The 14,810-nt window shown below is 32.7% G+C and overlaps 1 protein-coding gene and 1 long non-coding RNA gene across 2 annotated transcripts; one reads left to right on the forward strand and one right to left on the reverse strand.

Annotated features, from left to right (window-relative positions):
- Window positions 1–5,208: 5,208 nt before the first annotated feature.
- Window positions 5,209–7,227, reverse strand: LOC137828822 (H/ACA ribonucleoprotein complex subunit 3-like protein). Its single transcript, XM_068635544.2, has 4 exons — window positions 7,095–7,227; window positions 6,922–6,993; window positions 6,590–6,632; window positions 5,209–5,507 (listed from the first exon to the last, which is right to left on the reverse strand). Exons 2-4 carry the CDS (start codon window positions 6,973–6,975, stop codon window positions 5,410–5,412), a joined length of 195 nt encoding a protein of 64 aa, XP_068491645.1. The 5' UTR covers window positions 6,976–6,993; window positions 7,095–7,227; the 3' UTR covers window positions 5,209–5,409.
- Window positions 7,228–12,138: 4,911 nt separating this feature from the next.
- Window positions 12,139–12,777, forward strand: LOC137828564 (uncharacterized). Its single transcript, XR_011083910.2, has 2 exons — window positions 12,139–12,439; window positions 12,534–12,777. It is a non-coding gene; the product is annotated as an uncharacterized LOC137828564 (long non-coding RNA).
- The last annotated feature ends 2,033 nt before the right edge of the window (window positions 12,778–14,810 follow it).

Consider the following 14,810-nt stretch of genomic DNA (forward strand, 5'->3'; position numbering starts at 1 on the left):
TTTACTGTAGATAAAACTTAAAACATTTTATTTTGCCAACCTAAATCATTTTATACGTATGTATTTATGTGTCTGTAATTTTAAGTATTTCTTAATTTTATTATTTAAAGACATTTTAAAATAGTGATTTGGCCCTTGTAAGATAAATTCGTTCAAGAGCGATCTAACTTTGTCCAGAATTTCTTATTTATTATGCCTAATTTGATGTCCTTCATAAAATAAATTAAGGATCACTTTGATATCACTAGTTTTTTAAAAGAACAAATAAGCGTTATAAGTGTTTTATATTTGATTCTTGTATATGTAACATCAAACTAACTTTTACCATATTTCCTATATGGATTTGAATTCTTAAAAGTGTATAATGCACTTAAAGAAATTAATAATCAGTGTGAAAAAAAATAATTCACTGAGCCAGTTCAACTATTTGCCATTTCAACAATTTTGAGCGCTACATTTATGCATGATGTAGAATATAACTGGTGGGTGACCATTTTAGACAAATAATATTTTGATTTTGTTAACCATTATTGTTAAGATAATATAATAAATTAAAACATTTTTTATTAAAATATAGCATTTAATACTAATAATATATTTATATTATATCTTTTAATAAAAATGTTTATTACTCTGTTTAGCATATGCGATAATTAACTAACCCCCTTTACAATAGTTTCTGCATTAAGTAATAGTCATTCATGTGAGTGCACATTAAACACATATTATTTAAGTACAACTTAATAGACAACAATGCATATAACAATAACTGATAACAAGATTGTAGTTTATAATTATTGCTGAATGGAGTTCATATGAAATTAGAAAGGTTACACAATCAATTTCTACAACAGGATAAAAATTGTCCAGAAACATATCCTCAACTACTACATTTCTAGGGCCTATATAAAACTCTTTAATCAAGAAAGTAGAGGTTCCATTGTGTAAAAACGTTATTAAGATGTTTTGAGTCTTTGTTTTATCAACAAAGATCTTCTTAGCCTTACAAAGTTTTATGAAGAGCATTGTAAGTCTTTATCCATCTATATATATATATATATATATATTGATATGCAATATTTCTCTAAAAACTTATTCAATTATCTAAACTATGAATTTTTTTTAGTAAAAAGTTAATAAATTAAAAGAAACATTTCAGCAGGATGTTAATTCTTATACAAGAATCATTAGGATAACCTATACACCTCGCCTACTAACTAACAAATATTCTATAAAATCATTACAACATCAATATAGTTAGCAGACCCAAACAAAACAAGAAGCAAAAAAACCTATCACATAATGATTATTCTACACAAAACCTTCATCCCAGGAGCTACTGCTACTGCACTCCTTCACTTTAGCAAATCTGCATCTTCATTCCTTCCTTTGCTTCAATTCCTTAATATAATTCTGAAACTGCTGCATAATGTAGCTTCCATTCTATTGATAGCAAATCACACATCCACCATAGATATCTCCTTGCTGCTACTGCTTGAGCATGTGCATTCACCAAACTAACAATGCAACATATCAATTCCAGAGTCAATCCAGCCTTCCATTTTCCTTGTTAGCCTATACCAAAAACACCATACCTCCCACACCTCACAGCCATCTTAAAAAAAAAAAAAAATAACAACACCTTTATGCTATAAGGAATCCAACAAATTTTAAAACTCAAGACCAACAATACCAAACAAAAAAGCAGAACAAAGAAAAAGCAAGTCAAGCTTTTAGACCGAAAAAATTCTTTAGTTGCTATAATAATGCAAATTAAAAGGCATAAAATCTAATTAGAGAAAGAAAAGTTGATTTTCTTTACTTTATGTAAAATCCAGATTGTACTTGTGTCAAGGTAAGAATTTTCTCAACATCAATCTTTGCTTGATTAATAGTCTTATTCTTATGCTTCCAGATGCACCAAATTACATAAATCCACAAACTTTTCTACAACTTGTTATACTCTTTGTTAAAGCAAAGATAGTAAAATTGATCAAAATGATTAACTAATACATTGTGGTTCACCATACTAACTCCAAGCCAACTATTACACATATTCTATACTGCATTTAAACATTACATGCAATGAGGATGTGTGAAGTTGACTCTTTCTCCCTCCCACATAGAGGACATAATATATCTCTCGATATAACTTCCTTTTTGTTCAGTTCTACTTGGTTGTTATCTTATTAAACAAGGTCCTCCACAGATAAAATTGAGTCGAGGGCATTGTCTTTACATTTTAGAGATAGGCAAATGAACTAGATATACACTACAAGAAAATCATGAAATAAAAACTAATTTTAGAAACAAAAAATAATTAGTTACTATAGTGACTAAATTAGAGACTATTTTAGAGACTAAATTTTTTTTAGTTTCTAAATTAGTTTATATTATTGTTAAATAATTTCTAAATTGTTATCTAAATAGCTACCAAGATTTTAACTACCAATTATTTAGATTATAAATTTGGTAGCAATACCAATTAAATTTATAAAATTGTTGAAAGTGAAAATTTGGGTGTCATGCTGCAACTTTGGAACACTCTCTGGTATTATTAAAGCATATATACCTCTCACGTTTACATGCTCCATAGAGAGTCCTCATATGGGTATATCAACTGTATATCATTTGTCAAGTTTAGTTATGAATACAGTTGCAGTCACTGATAATTTTTCTGAAAACAAGTTTGTGTTTAGTTGTTTTTATGGGGTGCAAAAGGAAGCTTTTTGGTTGAAATTACCCACTGTTGCAGAAGACGGTAGAGGGTTTATAACACCTTGCTGAATTTGGAGGCCTTTTATACAGTTTCTGCACAAATATGTAATATTGTTACATCTCCAAATGAAAAAGTAAATGTATACTAATATATGAACCAAAGCTATATTTGTTTGGCTTGTCTCTATGTTTCAAGAACAATGATATGAACCAAAGCTATTCTTGTTGTGTTGCCAAGTGTTTTTTATCTTCTTACTTTTTGGATTAGTTATTTACTTAAGGGTGATATATATATAGATGGTTATTTAAATACATGTGCTCTAATAATTACTTTTTAATAAAAAAATTAAAGTATCTCTTAAATATTTTTATTAATTTGTTTTTATTTTCGATAAAAAAATGCTAAATTTAGTGCCTGTTTGGATCAAGGGGTGGCACTGTAGCGCAGACGGATTTAAGAGTGCCACCCCCGTTTGGTTCCGTGAGAGAGTGAAGGTGAGGGTGAGATTGAGTGGAAACATGGGTGATTTTCGGATCCTCCCAAATATGAAGAGAAAGTAGAGTGGTTAGAGAGGAAAGCCACGTCAGATTAGTGAAATACTATTGTGCCCTTATTTTTTTCATCTTCCACAGTGTAAACTGCCATTACCATCGCGCCCCATGCTTCTTCTTCTTCCTCTTCCTCTGCGGCTTCTCTTCTCAGTGTCTCTTCTCTTGCATTGTGCTTCAGATTTAGGTTTTCATATTAACTTGGGCTTCATTTTTTTCCACTATGGGTTTCAACTTTTAAAAAAACATTACTTTGTTTCTTCCTGCACCCCTTTATATTCTTATATCATCCTTATAATTTAAAAATTAATTTTATATTATATATTTTGACAACTATTTTTTAAAATATATTAATTTTGTTAATAATAATAATGAAAATTATTATTAATAATAATTTTGTATATATATATATATAACATAATTTAAAGAATTATAAATAATATTAAAACTATCTAAATAAATTAACTTAAATAACAAAATTAATTTAAATTAATAAAATAGAAAATGATAAAATTATACTTATATTTAAAATTATATTTAATTATTTCTTTAAATTTTACATTTATTTTATTTTATTTATAAATAAAACTTTAAATTATTTTAATTAACTAAAATATGCACAAAATTAATAATTATTTATTCTTATTTTATATACAAGAAACATAAATAATATTAAAATTATCTAAATAAATTAACTTAATTAAAAAAATTAATTTAAATTAATAAAATGGAAAATAATAAAAATATATTTAAATATAAAAAATTATTAATTAATTTCTTTGAATTTTAAATTATTTATTTATTTATTTATAATTAAAACTTGAATTTCTTTTAATTAAATATAATGTGTAAAAAATTAATTATCATTTATTTCTTCTTCTTTTTATATAGAAGGGTAAATTTGTAATCTTACAATTTACATAATTAAAAATAATTCAAAATATCCTTACAACCATCACATCACTCACATATTTCAATAAACTTTCCTTACACATCCACTCTAACATACCTCAATCCAAACATCCTCAACTTTCTTCACAAATCTTCACACTTCCACTCCCCTACACCCTCAACTTTCCACTCTCTCACACTCTCTAATCCAAACAAAGCCTTATTGTTATCTGATTCGGTTTTTGCAGGTTAAGTTATCAGTGACAGTGTATCTCTGAACGCCCGCTTGCTCGATTAAACATCGCAAGTGTCGGCCAACCACCCACCAAACTTGCTCGATTACATTGCAAGTATTGCCCGACGCCCGGCCGGCACTTGCGATGTTAATCGAGCAAGCGGGCGTTCGGCAAATACGATTACATTGCAAGTATTGCCCGACGCCCGGCCGGCACTTGCGATGTTAATCGAGCAAGCGGGCGTTCGGCAAATACTTGCAATGAATTTGTATTTATATTTATAACTATTATGACCCATGAATTTAAATTATATTATTTATTAAAACTAAATAACTACCACTTAAATATTTTTAAATATTAATTATAATTTAAGTCTTACATAAATAAAAATAATAATTGCATAAATAAAACATAATTAAAATTATATTTTCTTATTTCCTCATAATTGGTTAAGAAAATATAAATTAAACTTAAAATATAACTTATCACGTTCTCATTGTATCATCAACGTATAGATTAATTTTTTTAAAAGTATTATAGTCCCTTGACATACATTAATATCTGTTTTTATAATTCATTTATCTCCATCAAATTACCTGTGTTAATGATAACTAAGTTCTTTCTCTTACGTTTCTTAATTGGGAAAAGGAAAATACGTGTAAACATATTTGCACAGATAAAAATTTCATTCATTCTTTGTTGATTCATGTAGCTGGTTTCATCTAGCTGCACTTTTATCTCGTTTTGAAAGCTGGCAACCACCCCATGCGTTGAGACAAATTATTTGTTTCACAATATTAAATTGACTGCAACCGAACTCAAAATCCTTTAGTGCATTTCAACATTGGAAACTTCATTCTAATACAGTAAGTAATAAGTGAGCCATATTTGACGTAATTGGTTCAAAACAATATAAATGGCTCAATCACTAGGCACCAGGTATCGGCACTACACTAGTTCACAAAACACAGCCAAGCACAGAAAAGACACTTAAAAATTGGAGCTTCAAAATCAGTCAGTACTTTAGAGGTGCCTGCTGGGTTGGTAACAATCCAAAACGCTTCTTCAGAAGAACTCTCTGCCTCGAATATTTATCATCGGGTGAAAACCGAGCTGCATTTTGGGAAAACCACAAAAATCATAAACAGGTACAGAAAATGGAGAGAATTATAATTTATAAATAACATTTCACATGTATTTGAGAGTGACTAGTATGCCTTATGCCAATGACAAAATCCAAACTGTGCAAAAAGCAGATCTTTAAAATATTATACAGTGAGCAATGAAAATAATAAGTTGTTACTGCTGAAAATAGGAAAGAAAGTAGTAGGTGGCTTTTTTAAATAAAATTAACAAACATAAATCAAAATAGAAAACAATTTTTTGTAGTAAATTAGCCCTATGCTACCAAGTTCCACACTACAGAAGTTCTTAATCAAACAGCCACAATGATATGTTTCTCAGTCAATGACTTTCATCCAATGTTACATCCAACATGCATATCAAGATGATGACTCGGCACTTTCGGAAAAACGACGAGGCTGATGGTGTTACTTTTTTTCCACCTTTAACTTTTTTCCCTTATAAAGACCAAAAATCCTTCAGGGAAAAAAGACCAAAAGGGGACAAAAGAAAACCAGGATCAAAATCAAGCAGCAAAGAATGCCAATCTCGCTAAGAATTTGACAAAGACGGCCTCTAAAAAGGCAATTACCAAACAACCAAGAAAAGTCTTGATCCCAATTTCACAACTAAACTCTAGAAGACGGGCTGCCAGAGAAAACTCTAGCATTTCTTTAATAAACACAAAGAAACACAGATTGAATGCAATGCCAAAAACCCTTTTTCTGTCGTTGTTGACAGAGCAGATCCTCTAAAATTAAAACACAAACTGTCAAATGCCCTAGGTACAACCCCAATTTTCAATGAGAATAATAAACCCATTAATCCATACAATCCAAGCCAACCCGTTTCAGAAAATTATCTACGCAAATAGAAGAGAAGTGAAAAAAAAGCCCCCAAATAAAAAAATACAAACTATAACAATGTTACGGTCCACAGTGCATTTTAGTATCAACACAGAAATTGCACAGAGAAGGACAAAAGGTTTTCTTTTGAATTCACAAGCAATTATTATAGCATAATTTGAAAAAACTCATATATGTCAAGAAACTGCAGTAAGCAGAGCAAAATACCTGGATGGGCAGATTGTGTAGCTAGCCCTACCGGCGACTCTTTCTGCAAAGAAGAAAAACAACACACTTCAAAGCAGTGATAACCACCAAGATTTTGGCTTGTTGCCAATAACCCGTGAGGATGCAATTTTATTACAGGAAATCATAACACGAAGAAATTAAAACGTAGGAAAAGAACCAGTGCGTTAAACTGAGCTAGGGCTGAAACAGCCTTTCAATGATTCATTTCAGATTGAGTCAAGAGGGTTAAAGAAACACGAGAGAATAAATAATGTCGCTCCATTATTGAATGTTTGATAAATACAAACTTCAGAACCAAATACAAAACTTACCTTAGTGGTGTAGACTTTGTCACCATTGTCGTTTATGTAAAACTGAAGATACATTGTCACTGATAACTTAACCTGCAAAAACCGAATCAGATAACAATAAAGCTAGAAACCATAGCACGTGTTGATAACAGAAATTGGAAACAACAATCAGTCTAGGGTTATCAGAAACATACCTGATCGAGAATGAACAGCAACAAAAATAAACTCAGCCGAACGTAAAGAAATAAACCTGCGGTGGAGGCGAGGAAAGGGTTTTAAGGTTTTCTGGTCTACAGAAGTTGCTTTGGTTCAACGAGAATGGGCCTTTCATTTAGGTTAAGGCCCTTTTTATTGGTTATGGGCCATTTTGCTAATATGGAAGGTAGTTTCTTCCTGCACCCCCATAATTTTGTAAATTCCGAAACTGACCTTCACCTGTTATTTGAATTCGAGATCTGGGAGTGTGTTATGGATTCATCAATCCGGAAGTGAATCATGTTGCTTTCTGGGAGATGTTAATCGAGCAAGCGGGAGTAGGGCGGCCGGCACTTGCAATGTTAATCGAGCAAGCGGGCATGAGCGGCCGGCACTTGCGATGTTACTCGAGCAAGCGGGAAAGGGCGGCCGGCACTTGCGATGTTAATCGAGCAAGCCGGCGTTCGGCAAGTACTTGCAATGTCATCGAGCAAGTTTGGTGGGTGGTTGGCCGGCACTTGCGATGTTTAATCGAGCAAGCGGGCGTTGGGCAATACTTGCAATGTCATCGAGCAAGTTTGGTTGGCTATCGGCCGGCACTTGCGATGTTAATCGAGCAAGCGGGCGTCGGGCAATACTTGCACGTGACCGAATGCACCTCCGAAGAATAAGGAATATGCGTTTAAAGAAGATATGTTCCCCGGGGAACGACCAACTGAAGGAGACACCAAAAAGGAACAACCAACTGAGGGAACGACCGACCGAAGGAAAAGAAGATCGACACGTCAACAATCTCATTACGTCAACCGACCGTGCCTGGGCCCCATTTCTCCAAACAGGTACAATTGGCGCCCACCGTGGGGCCGAGGCAAGATTTCAATTTTTAAAGCTATAATGGTTGCAACAAGGGACAACAACGACGCTATGGCAGAACAGATGACTATGATTCAAACCCTCCAAACTCAGATGGAGGAACTGCGGCAAAAGGGGATGGAAGACCGTCGTCAACACGAAGAGGATAGACACCGCCAAGAGGAAGAAATCGCCTTATTGAGAGAGCAGAATGCGCGACTCCAGCGACAGGTCGATAATCCCGAACGAGAATGCCAATCCCATACCAATCCTGCTTCCAGAGCTGGAACAGTCGAAAGAAAGTCAAGTAAAAGGGGTCATCCTTTTACAGACGAAATCATCACCACACCACTTCCTGACAAATGGAGAGGCCTCGCCATTAAACTCTATGACGGCTCGACCGACCCGGACGAGCATTTAAATGTTTACAAGACGCAAATGACTTTGTATACCACAGATAACAATGTGTGGTGTAAAGTATTCCCCACGTCGCTCCAGGGAGAACCTCTTACTTGGTTTACAGAGCTGTCTCCGAATTCCATTGACGACTTCGACGTCTTAGCCGTAAAATTCTCTACTCAGTATGCCACCAGCCGACCGCATCACATGTCCTCCATGTCTCTCCTCACTCAGTCGGTTTTTCCCTAAGGAGGGTTTACGACCGAGAAGGTTTTAACGAGGCACTATAAATCAAAATCCAAGTCCTCTATTCCTTTTATTACTCTCAATTTATGCCTCGTTCGGCATTCGCATTATTACTATCGTAATCAGAATTATTTATGCCTCGTTCGGCATTAGAATTATCTTATTACTTTAATGTAATCAGAATTATTTATGCCTCGTTCCGCATCAGAATTATCTTATTACTTTAATGTAATGTAATCAGAATTATTTATGACTCGTTCGGCATCAGAATTATCTTATTACTTTAATGTAATCAGAATTATCTATGCCTCGTTCGGCATCAGAATTATCTTATTACTTTAATGTAATGTAATCAGAATTATTTATGCCTCGTTCGGCATCAGGATTATCTTATTACTTTAATGTAATCAGAATTATTTATGCCTCGTTCGTCATCAGAATTATCTTATTACTTTAACGTAATCGAAATTATTTATGCCTTGTTCGGCATCAGAATTATCTTATTACTCTAATGTAATCAGAATTATCTATGCCTCGTTCGGCACCCGAATTATCTTATTACATTAATGTAATCAGAATTATTTATGTCTCGTTCGGCATCATAATTATCTTATTACTTTAATGTAATCAGAATTATTTATGCCTCATTGGGCGTCAGAATTATCTTATTACTTTAATGTAATCAGAATTATTTATGTCTCGTTCGGCATCAGAATTATCTTATTACTTTAATGTAATCAGAATTATTTATGCCTCGTTCGACATCAGAATTCGGCATCAGAATTATCTTATTACTTTAATGTAATCAGAATTATTTATGCCTCGTTCGGCATCAGAATTATCTTATTACTTTAATGTAAACAGAATTATTTATGCCTCGTTCGGCATTAGAATTATCTTACTTTAATGTAATGTAATCAGAATTATTTATGTCACATTCGACATCAGAATTATCTTATTACTTTAATGTAATCAGAATTATTTATGCCTCGTTCGGCATCAGAATTATCTTATTACTTTAATGTAATCAGAATTATTTATGTCTCGTTCGGCATGATAATTATCTTATTACTTTAATGTAATCAGAATTATTTATGCCTCGTTCGACATCAGAATTCGGCATCAGAATTATCTTATTACTTTAATGTAATCAGAATTATTTATGCCTCGTTCGGCATCAGAATTATCTAATTACTTTAATGTAATCAGAATTATTTATGCCTCGTTCGGCATCAGAATTATCTTATTACTTTAATGTAATCGAAATTATTTATGCCTCGTTCGGCGTCAAAATTATCTTATTACTTTAATGTAATCAGAATTATTTATGCCTCGTTCGGCATCAGAATTATTTTATTACTTTAATGTAATGTAATCAGAATTATTTATGCCTCGTTCGGCATCGGAATTATCTTATTACTTAATGTAGTCAGAATTATCTATGCCTCGTTCGGCATCAGAATTATCTTATTACTTTAATGTAATGTAATCAGAATTATTTATGCCTCGTTCGGCATAAGAATTATCTTATTACTTTAATGTAATCAGAATTATTTATGCCTCGTTCGTCATCAGAATTATCTTATTACTTTAACGTATTCGGAATTATTTAAGCCTTGTTCGGCATCAGAATTATCTTATTACTTTAATGTAGTCAGAATTATCTATGCCTCGTTCGGCACCCGAATTATCTTATTACTTCAACGTAATCATAATTATTTATGCCTCGTCCGGCATCAGAATTATCTTATTACTTTAACGTAATCGGAATTATCTATGCCTCGTTCGGCATCAAAATTATCTTATTACTCTAATGTAATCAGAATTATCTATGCCTCGTTCGGCACCCGAATTATCTTATTACTTTAACGTAATCAGAATTATTTATGCCTCGTCCGGCATCAGAATTATCTTATTACTTTAACGTAATCAGAATTATCTATGCCTCGTTCGGCATCAAAATTATCTTATTACTTTAATGTAAGCAGAATTATCTATTCCTCGTTCGACACCCGAATTATCTTATTATACCATAATTGGAATTATTTGTGCCTCGTTCGACATCCGCATTACCTTATTCTTTCCAAAATCGAAATTACCTATGCCTCGTTCGGCACCCGAATTCGTAAATCATTACTTATATAAATCAAACCACGTTTAGAAATTATCGTTCGGCCTACGCACTACAAATATTAGCTGAAATTATAAAATTCAAAATGCAAGTGTGTATTGCCCACATGTCGGGTCCAGCAATTTTCTATGCCACATTGTTCATTAACTTTTCAAAAGAGGCGTCCGGCTGTGGGCCAGGGGTCTCCGCCTCGGCCTCCTCATCTAAATTATCATCGGGGTTGGCCGGCACCAGCTTTCCATCAACTACCTATTTTTTCTATGTCGTACCGGACGTCCTCCAGGGGTGCTCCACGCAGGCAGATCGCTTGTCCGATGCCTAACCGAAAATATTCTTCGCTAATGCGAACGTCCCGTCATTCCATTAAATTTAATGTCTGACACCTCGAAAGGCACAACAATCATTACGACTCTTCGGCTTTTATTCACCTCGAGCCTGGGGGGCAAGTGTACCGGTAGGCACCGACCGACCGTGTGCACAGTAAATGTAAGGGCATTTATGTGACAAGCTAAGGTGGTTAAGATACACCTCCGAAGAATAAGGAATATGCGGTTAAAGAAGATATGTTCCCCGGGTATTCCGGAGCACGACTGGCAAGACATATCCATAATCACCCTGAGCCCAAGGGATAGAAAGCCCATTAGGCAATCCTATAAATACTGTGCTCAAGTCAGAGAAAGGTACGTTTCATTCACTTACGAAACCGCGCTTAGAATCTCATACTTGAGCGTCGGAGTGCCTTCACAGGTACCCTCCGCCGCCCGACCGAAGGAGACACCAAGAAGGAACGACCAACTGAAGGAGACACCAAAAAGGAACGACCGACCGAAGTAGAAGAAGATCGACACGTCAGCAATCTCATTACGTCAACCGAGCGTGCCTGGCCCCATTTCTCCAAACAGTTACAAGAACCAAATACAAAACTGACCTTAGTGGTGTAAACTTTGTCACCATTGTCGTTTATGTAAAACTGAAGATACATTGTCACTGATAACTTAACCTGCAAAAACCGAATCAGATATCAATATATCTGTTTATTTTATTTGACTTGGTGGTGTGGTGGAGTACATGATATCTGGCCATGCATTCATGATCTAATGGTTGAAATTGAGTTTTGACATGTAAAAAGTTGAAGGTTTGGTGCAGTTGCGTAGAGAAAATCCAAAGTTGATAAGATTCTTCTAGTTGATAAGATAAAGACATAAAGACATAGTCGTGTGTCAGGGTTGGTGTGAGTAATAATAATAAGGGTAATAATATATAGTGAACCAATATTATTATTTTTAATATTTATTTTATAGTCTTCATATTATTTAATTTTAAATTTATTTTTATATATATATTTATTTTAAAATCTATTATATCAAAAGTTATATACAGTGTTGAAAGTATCATTTTCTTAATATTTATAAAAGAATAGTGTAGGGTAAGGTCCATCACAAGTCCTATTCCTATGATCTTCTTTCTCTACACATCAATATATATTTAGATGTGGTTAACCTAACCTAACAACTTGGTGATTCATTTCACACAGAGAGAAAGGGAAAGGGAGAAGAGCTTAAGGAAGTGATGGGAGATGGGTGGGTTGGTAAAACATAAGAGAATGAATATTTCTCACTCTGTTTTGCCGATTCCACCCATTCCTATGATTTCCTTTGCTTCCTCTCTTTCCACTCTCCTCTCACCTTCTCTTCCTTCTTTCTCCCTCTCTCCCTGGTAAGCTCTGTTTTCTTCAGATCTCTGCTTTTACCAACCTTAATCTCTCTATCATCTCACTGTTTCTTCTTTTTTGTTCTTCTACATCTTCAAGGTTTAACAGATTATATGAACTATTTCTAGCAGATGCATGTGTTCTTTCTGATGCATGAACAGGTTTAAAGAGAGAAGCTAATTAACTGGATCCAGTTGAATCTTGGATTCATTTGTAGATCCATGAGCACATATGAACATGGACCAATTCAAACTAATTTTACTGTGCATTTTCAACGGATTACCAAGTTATAAGCTTGTTTCAGAATATGAACACTGATTTATGCCATAACTGTTTTCTGTTTGGAACTTCAAAATTATGAGTACACTGTAAAATATTGAAGATAGGTTTTATCTGAATTATATTAAAACGAAATGAATAAATAAATAAATATTAACACATTATGTGGAATTATAAATCAAGCTAAGCAGAAAACGCATAAGAATTGAAGAAGTAATAACTGTCTACTACAGAAATCACTAATACTATTTTTTTTTAAATTATTTTGAAAATTGTTAAGCGATTACTTTTCAAAATAATAAGATTAATTATACATTAAATGATATCTTTTGTTCAATCGATTCCGATATTAGAAAATATAAAAACAAGTTTATAATTGATGGAGGGCTAAACTTTTGGATTGTTGGATAGAAATGATAAATTGATATCTTGTTAATTAATATTTAAATCATAAATGAGGTGTGAAGATGCTTATTCCAAGAGGCCAAATAAAACAGTCTTTTAATCCATTTCTTAATTTTTAAATTTATGTATACCTTTTTAATATAGGATTGAAGTTTATATAATTGAAGACAAAGTTTTGAAGCTGACAAAGGAGATTAATAAGAAAAAATGGAAGATTTAATAAAATAAGAGGCAAATTGAATGAAAAAAAAATATGTTCAGAAGATTGACTTGTAAACGCGAAGAATGTAAATATGAGCAAAAATAAAAGTATACATTTTAATTTTCAAAAGTATGAGTATGGATTGAAGATTAAAAGTTAAGACAATTAAAAAATTTAAAATTAAGTGAAAAATGGAAAAACTTCATTTTATTTTATGACTATAAATTAAAAATAAATCCAGAAAATATTTTTATTATTCATATTAACTTTTCCAAATATGTTTATTTTTTAAAATTGACACTTTAAAATTGTTTAGTTGGAGTGTGCGTAATTAAATATAAAACAAAATTTATAGAAAAATATGAATGAATATCTTGAGAAGGTTAGATTATTGACCCTAATACCATAATGAGAAAGATATAGTTATGAGAATTATGATAAAAAAATGTATGAATTAAGAATAATAAAGTGAAGGTGGGTCCTAAAACCTAATTGAAGGCATCATAATTGAGACAATTAAAACCTAATTTAGTGAGGTTTTATATAAAAGAAAGAAAAGAAAGAAAAAGTTGCATTGAAGAAGATGGTATCAGAGAGGGAAGAACGGCATCGAGATTGATGCGTCTTCTGTCTTATTACCGCAAATTCAGTAAAGTGTCATTCACTCAGTCACGTGACATTCACGCGTTTTCGACACTCTCTTTCTCTCTCTTACTTTCTCACTGTCTTTATTTAATAATTTTTTTAGTATTATATATTATTAATTAAATAATTTTCACGATATCTTACGTGAACGTGTCAGACTAAAATTTAATTGCATCAAAACAAAAAATAAGTAAATTGAAAACTGAGTTGAAATTATAGATCTTCTAGATATAAAATTTTAATTTAAAAATAAAATATTAAAATTGTATAATGAAAAGGAGCAAAAATATTTAAAATATTATATGATAAAAAAAAGCAGTTATAAATTTAGTAGTGGCGACGTTAAAAGAAATAAAAATGATAAAGAGACTATATCCTCTGCCGACAACTTTTGTCCTTATCCTGTGTCACGAGTTCCATCATGCTCACAATTTTTTATTCCTCTTTTCTTCTCGCATCATCATCATCATTATTAAAAAACTGTTTCTGTATCAGAATTATTATTGAGAGGCTCTTTTAATTTCATTTGATAGAAGCCATTGAAACGGAAAAAGAGAAAGAAAGATTGAAGAATCGTTGAGAGAGATAGAGAAAGAGAGGAATAGGGAGAGAGAATTGGGGAAGATATGGGTGTGGGGGGATTGGGAAGTAAACCTTATCTTATGGTGTTTCTTCCCTACACCTCCCATACCACTCTTTTCCTCTTTTTCTTCCCCTTCCTTTTCTTTCTGCTGCTTCTTCTTCTCATCTCATCTCATCTGGTAATCTTTTCTCTCCTCTTTCATCTCATCATTTTCATCTAACTTCCAATTTTAAATCATTTATTATTGCTGTTTGCTCAGAAC

The sequence above is a fragment of the Phaseolus vulgaris genome, chromosome 7 (genome assembly GCF_051622355.1).
Source record: "Phaseolus vulgaris cultivar YP4 chromosome 7, ASM5162235v1, whole genome shotgun sequence".
NCBI classification, from domain to species: Eukaryota; Viridiplantae; Streptophyta; class Magnoliopsida; order Fabales; family Fabaceae; genus Phaseolus; species Phaseolus vulgaris.

Bases quoted from the DNA above. Each gene is read 5' to 3' on its own strand.
- LOC137828822 (XM_068635544.2), bottom strand. From the start codon at position 6,975: ATGTATCTTCAGTTTTACATAAACGACAATGGTGACAAAGTCTACACC. The intron at 6,633-6,921 runs GTAAGTTTTGTA...TCTTCTTTGCAG, and splicing joins ACAAAGTCTACACCACTAAG to AAAGAGTCGCCGGTAGGGCT. The intron at 5,508-6,589 runs GTATTTTGCTCT...CCCAAAATGCAG, and splicing joins TACACAATCTGCCCATCCAG to CTCGGTTTTCACCCGATGAT.